General features: G+C 61.3%; 1 protein-coding gene across 1 annotated transcript; it reads right to left on the bottom strand.

Moving 5' to 3' along the window:
- Nucleotides 1-211: 211 nt before the first annotated feature.
- Nucleotides 212-3,341, bottom strand: PLICBS_008235 (uncharacterized protein; the record flags this gene model as incomplete). The annotated part of the gene is made up of 3 exons (XM_018324266.2): nt 212-1,207; nt 1,265-2,994; nt 3,047-3,341. The coding sequence occupies 3 exons, from the start codon at nt 3,339-3,341 to the stop codon at nt 212-214; spliced, it is 3,021 nt and encodes a 1,006-aa protein (XP_018177445.2).
- Between the last annotated feature and the right edge of the window lie 551 nt (nt 3,342-3,892).

Below are 3,892 nucleotides of genomic sequence, written 5' to 3'. Positions count from 1 at the left end.
CGATATCCCACAAAGGGACGTTTGCAAAGATAGCAAGGGCAAGAGCAGAACCAGTGTTGCTGGAAAAGACATACAACATAAGCGGCACTACTCATGACATGTTTTTACACTCCTCATCGTAACCATACATGTACACGAGGCGACCGCCTCGTCACTGCGTCACCGACTGCCACCTCCTCAGCCTGGGCGGGCGTCCGAGGCCTGCACGCTCCTAGTAAGTCGCCTGCTCAATCTGCCACGCCGCGGTCTTGGCCCTCTCTCGCACGTCCAGGTCCCTATCCTGGAGCTTGAGGGACTCCATCTTGGAGTGGAAGCCGAGCCGCTTGAGCTCCGCCGCCCTCGCCGCGCACTGCTGCGCCTCGGCATCGTCCTCCTGCCACGTCAGGTTAATAACGAGGTGACACAGGGCCACTCGGACTTCTCGATCCTTGCTGCTCGCTTGCTGGGCCAGCAGCTTCAGTAGTTCCGTCTGAGCGATGACCAGCTGTCGGTGTCGAGGGATGCTGGCCGCCATGTGCACGAGTATGTAAATGACCGCAACGATAATCTTGGCTTGCGGGTGCAGCACCCGCTGCTCCCGGCCCGACGTCGATGTCCGCCGTGAGAATGGGTGCAGCATCCTCGATCTCAACTTGGATGCCAGAATCTCAAACAGTCGATCTTGGCCAAGCTCTGTGAAGAGGTAGTCTATCATCTCCGTCGTCTCGCTGGGTGTTTCCGACGACGCCCCGGATTCGGGTCGCCCGATCAGGTTGCGGATAAAGTCCAGACCCTGCTCCTGGATGGCAATGTCGTCGTTGCGGGCGCGTCGCATGGGGTTCAACTCGGCTTCGCGGATTGCCGAGAGTTTGTCCTCGGCCTGCCGTAACTTCGTTGATCGCGACGCGTCCAGCTCGCGGATGGAGCCGTTGCTGCCGTACAGCCAGCGCAGGGGCTCGTCGAGTGGCTGCATATCCATGTCTTCGTCAAAGTCATCGCCAGCCGCCTCCTTCAGCCGAGAGTTGTAAAGAGCCGTGTCTTGCGTATCGTCACAGATCAGTTGTACAAGCCAGCCAGGCTCGAGCTGCTGGAGGCACGCCTTCTTCAGCTCCGGCCCGACCGCATCCACAAGATGCTTGAGTGCCCATAGGGCGTTGAGTCGCAGTGCCGGATTATCCGAGTGGGCATGCTCGCAGAGAACTTTCATGACACCACTCTCAGTGAGAAGCTGATATAGTTTAGCCGCCCTTCTCTTCATTATTAGGTTGGGGCCGCTTCCGCTTACCTCGCGCACAGGGCTGACTTCCACCACCAGGTTGATGACGGTGGCAGTCGCGGCGATCTGGACATTGACATCACGGTGAGTCATAAACTGAAAGATGGGTAGAGCGACGCCATAGTCGACCAGCGCAGTGCGCAAAACGCTCACCGAGCGGGCCAGCATGCGCACCACGTGGCACGCCGCGATGATGACGGACACAGGGTTGCTGCCGTACGCCGGTGATGGGCCCTTGCGACCAGCGTCTGCGCCCTGCTTATCTTTGGATCGTTCCTTGACCTGCTTGGGCTTCCTGGGGAACTCGCAGAGAGACTCGACAACGTAGGGCACAAAATCCTCTGCCACAAACGCTTTTCTGTAGTCCTCCTTGCCTGCGGCCAAGGCGCCGATGGCCCTGAGCGACACCTCGCGAAGCTTCATCCGGTGAGCGAGCAGCGGGTTCTGGCCCTTGGCTCCCAGCTGCGCCATTGCCGGCGTGCTTTCGTCATCCATACCCGTGTCTGACTGGGGCGACCAGTACTTGGGCTGGTCGATCTCAGGGACGGGCTGGTAAGCGCGCCTCAAGAGCTTGGTGAGTACCTTGACGGCATCGCAATCGTATGCCGCCTTCTGGAGGAATTCGCTGTCTGTGATCAGGCGCGCGAGCACAGCCGGAGCGGTTTCGAGAATGAGCTGCTGTGTGACGTTGACAGGCGCTTCTAACTCGGCACCGTCCTTGTCGTTTCTCTCGACCATGCCGACGAGGATGGGTACCACGAGAAAGCCAATGCTTGTCTCTCTTGTTGCCTTTCTGCCGAGGCCGGCCTTGAACAAGGCGGCAATCACCGCGGCCGCCATCAGGCGGTCATACTCGGCGAGCGTGCGCGACAAATGAATCAGCCAGGGGATTAGTGGGCTTTCAATGTCCTCGGTTGCAGTATCACTGCCGTTCCCGGACGACTGATTGCGCGGCGAGTCCCACACGGCGGCGGAACTAAACCTGCTCAGCGATGCGCGGCTGGATGTTCTCGAATCGGATCTGTCTGGTGTTGGAAAAGAAGACTGAGGCCCCGATTGGTTTCTTGTCCCCGTGACAGGCATCGAAGGTAGAATGTAGTCCATGGCTGTTAGGGCGGCGGCCTGTTGGGGCCCATAGCTCTCTGCAGTTTCGAACTTGACACTGGGGAACACTGCCATCAGGGAGGGGGAGTATACGAGACGATTGGAGCGATATTTGGAGTCCCCGAGTATGGCGGCGATTGCTTCGAGAATGGGCCCTATCTTGGCGTTTGCGCTGGCCGGCTCGGGAAACACTTCGTAGAGGCCGTCGGCGTAGGCATGCTCTTCGGCACCGGGGACCACAAGACCGTCGCGCACGGCGAATCTTGCTAGCTGCGTGGCGAGCGAGTCCAAGACCCCCGCTGTGGTGAGGGCATGCTGGTGCTTCTCCTCCCGGCATAGCCGGCTGATCAGGCCAGACGCGAGGTTGACCTGCGATTGGAGCATGTGTTTGGGCGAGGATATGGAGAGCATCACGTTGAGTGCCTCCATGTTCTGAGGTGAAAAGACATTATCGGCGAGGGAAGACGTGTCGAGAGGCGACGACGGCTGCGCCAGGGCGGCGGCATCGGCAATGTCTGTCAACGCTCTGAGGGCGGCGACGACGAGCTGTGGCGGGTTCGAGAGAGGGCACGTGTTGGCCAGGATGGCGGGCACCACGCCGGCGGCATGGACAGGGGCGAGGAAAGCCGGTCCGCCTAAAGTCCTGTGTCAGCCAGTTCAATCTGTGAGAGCGCGGGGGATGCTTACCGTTGGCGAAGCTGGCGACGAGCTGTAGCGCTTGGAGTTTGACGCTATCCTCGTCCGACAGGGGTCGCGAAACCAGCTGGGTTCGGGCGTCCTTTCCGTTCGGTTTCGCTGGCGACCGGCTGGCGGAGAGGGTCAGGACGATGGGCTCGAGAACCCCAAAGCCGATCCACGCCTCCTTCTTTTGTATGTGGCCGACGATCTCATTCTTGAGAGCCTGCAGGGCAGCCGTCTGCTCCGGGTACGTCTTGGCGCTTCGCAGCTGGGCCAGGATGGGGGAGCTCTGGGGGCGCGCCATGGAGGCGGCTCGGGCGGATGCAGGATCGTGAGGCGTCTGGGCGCTGAGGGAGCTATCGACACCAGCTCCGGGGCACCATGAATGAAGCGCGCAATGCGGAGGCCGGGAAGCCGCGTCTGGAGCCGTGTCCCATGCGCCGGGACTGCTCAATCGGACGAGTTCGGAGAAGGGAGGCGTTGTTGGAGGACAGGGCCGGGCGCAGAAGGCGGTATCTCAAGGGCTGCGGTTGTGATGCCGAAAGGCGGCTCACGTCGTGATGGCGTGAGGTTGAGCTGCGGTCGGATCTGGCGTCAATGACGATGCATCAGGCAGGTGGACGGAGCGCACTCGACGGGGGTGGGCGAGGCACGTGTCCAGGCTTCCGGCAGGCGCTGGAGCGCTGGCACTCGGTCACTGGGCGCGGGCAGGGTGCAGGCAACTGGTAACTTAGGCGCCAGTTGGTGCTGCTCTCAAGCTCCGGGCTGCTGCGCTAGGCAGGCCCGGGCTCCCTTATCTTATCGCGGGCCGGCCAGCTGTTGGGGTCGCCGAATCGAGCGAAAGGCGGGCCGCGG

The sequence above is a fragment of the Purpureocillium lilacinum genome (genome assembly GCF_023168085.1).
Source record: "Purpureocillium lilacinum CBS 284.36 DNA, scaffold_6, whole genome shotgun sequence".
Taxonomy (NCBI): Eukaryota; Fungi; Ascomycota; class Sordariomycetes; order Hypocreales; family Ophiocordycipitaceae; genus Purpureocillium; species Purpureocillium lilacinum.
The sequence above is the reverse complement of the archived record's forward strand: the minus strand, read 5'-3'. Positions and strand labels throughout refer to the sequence as shown.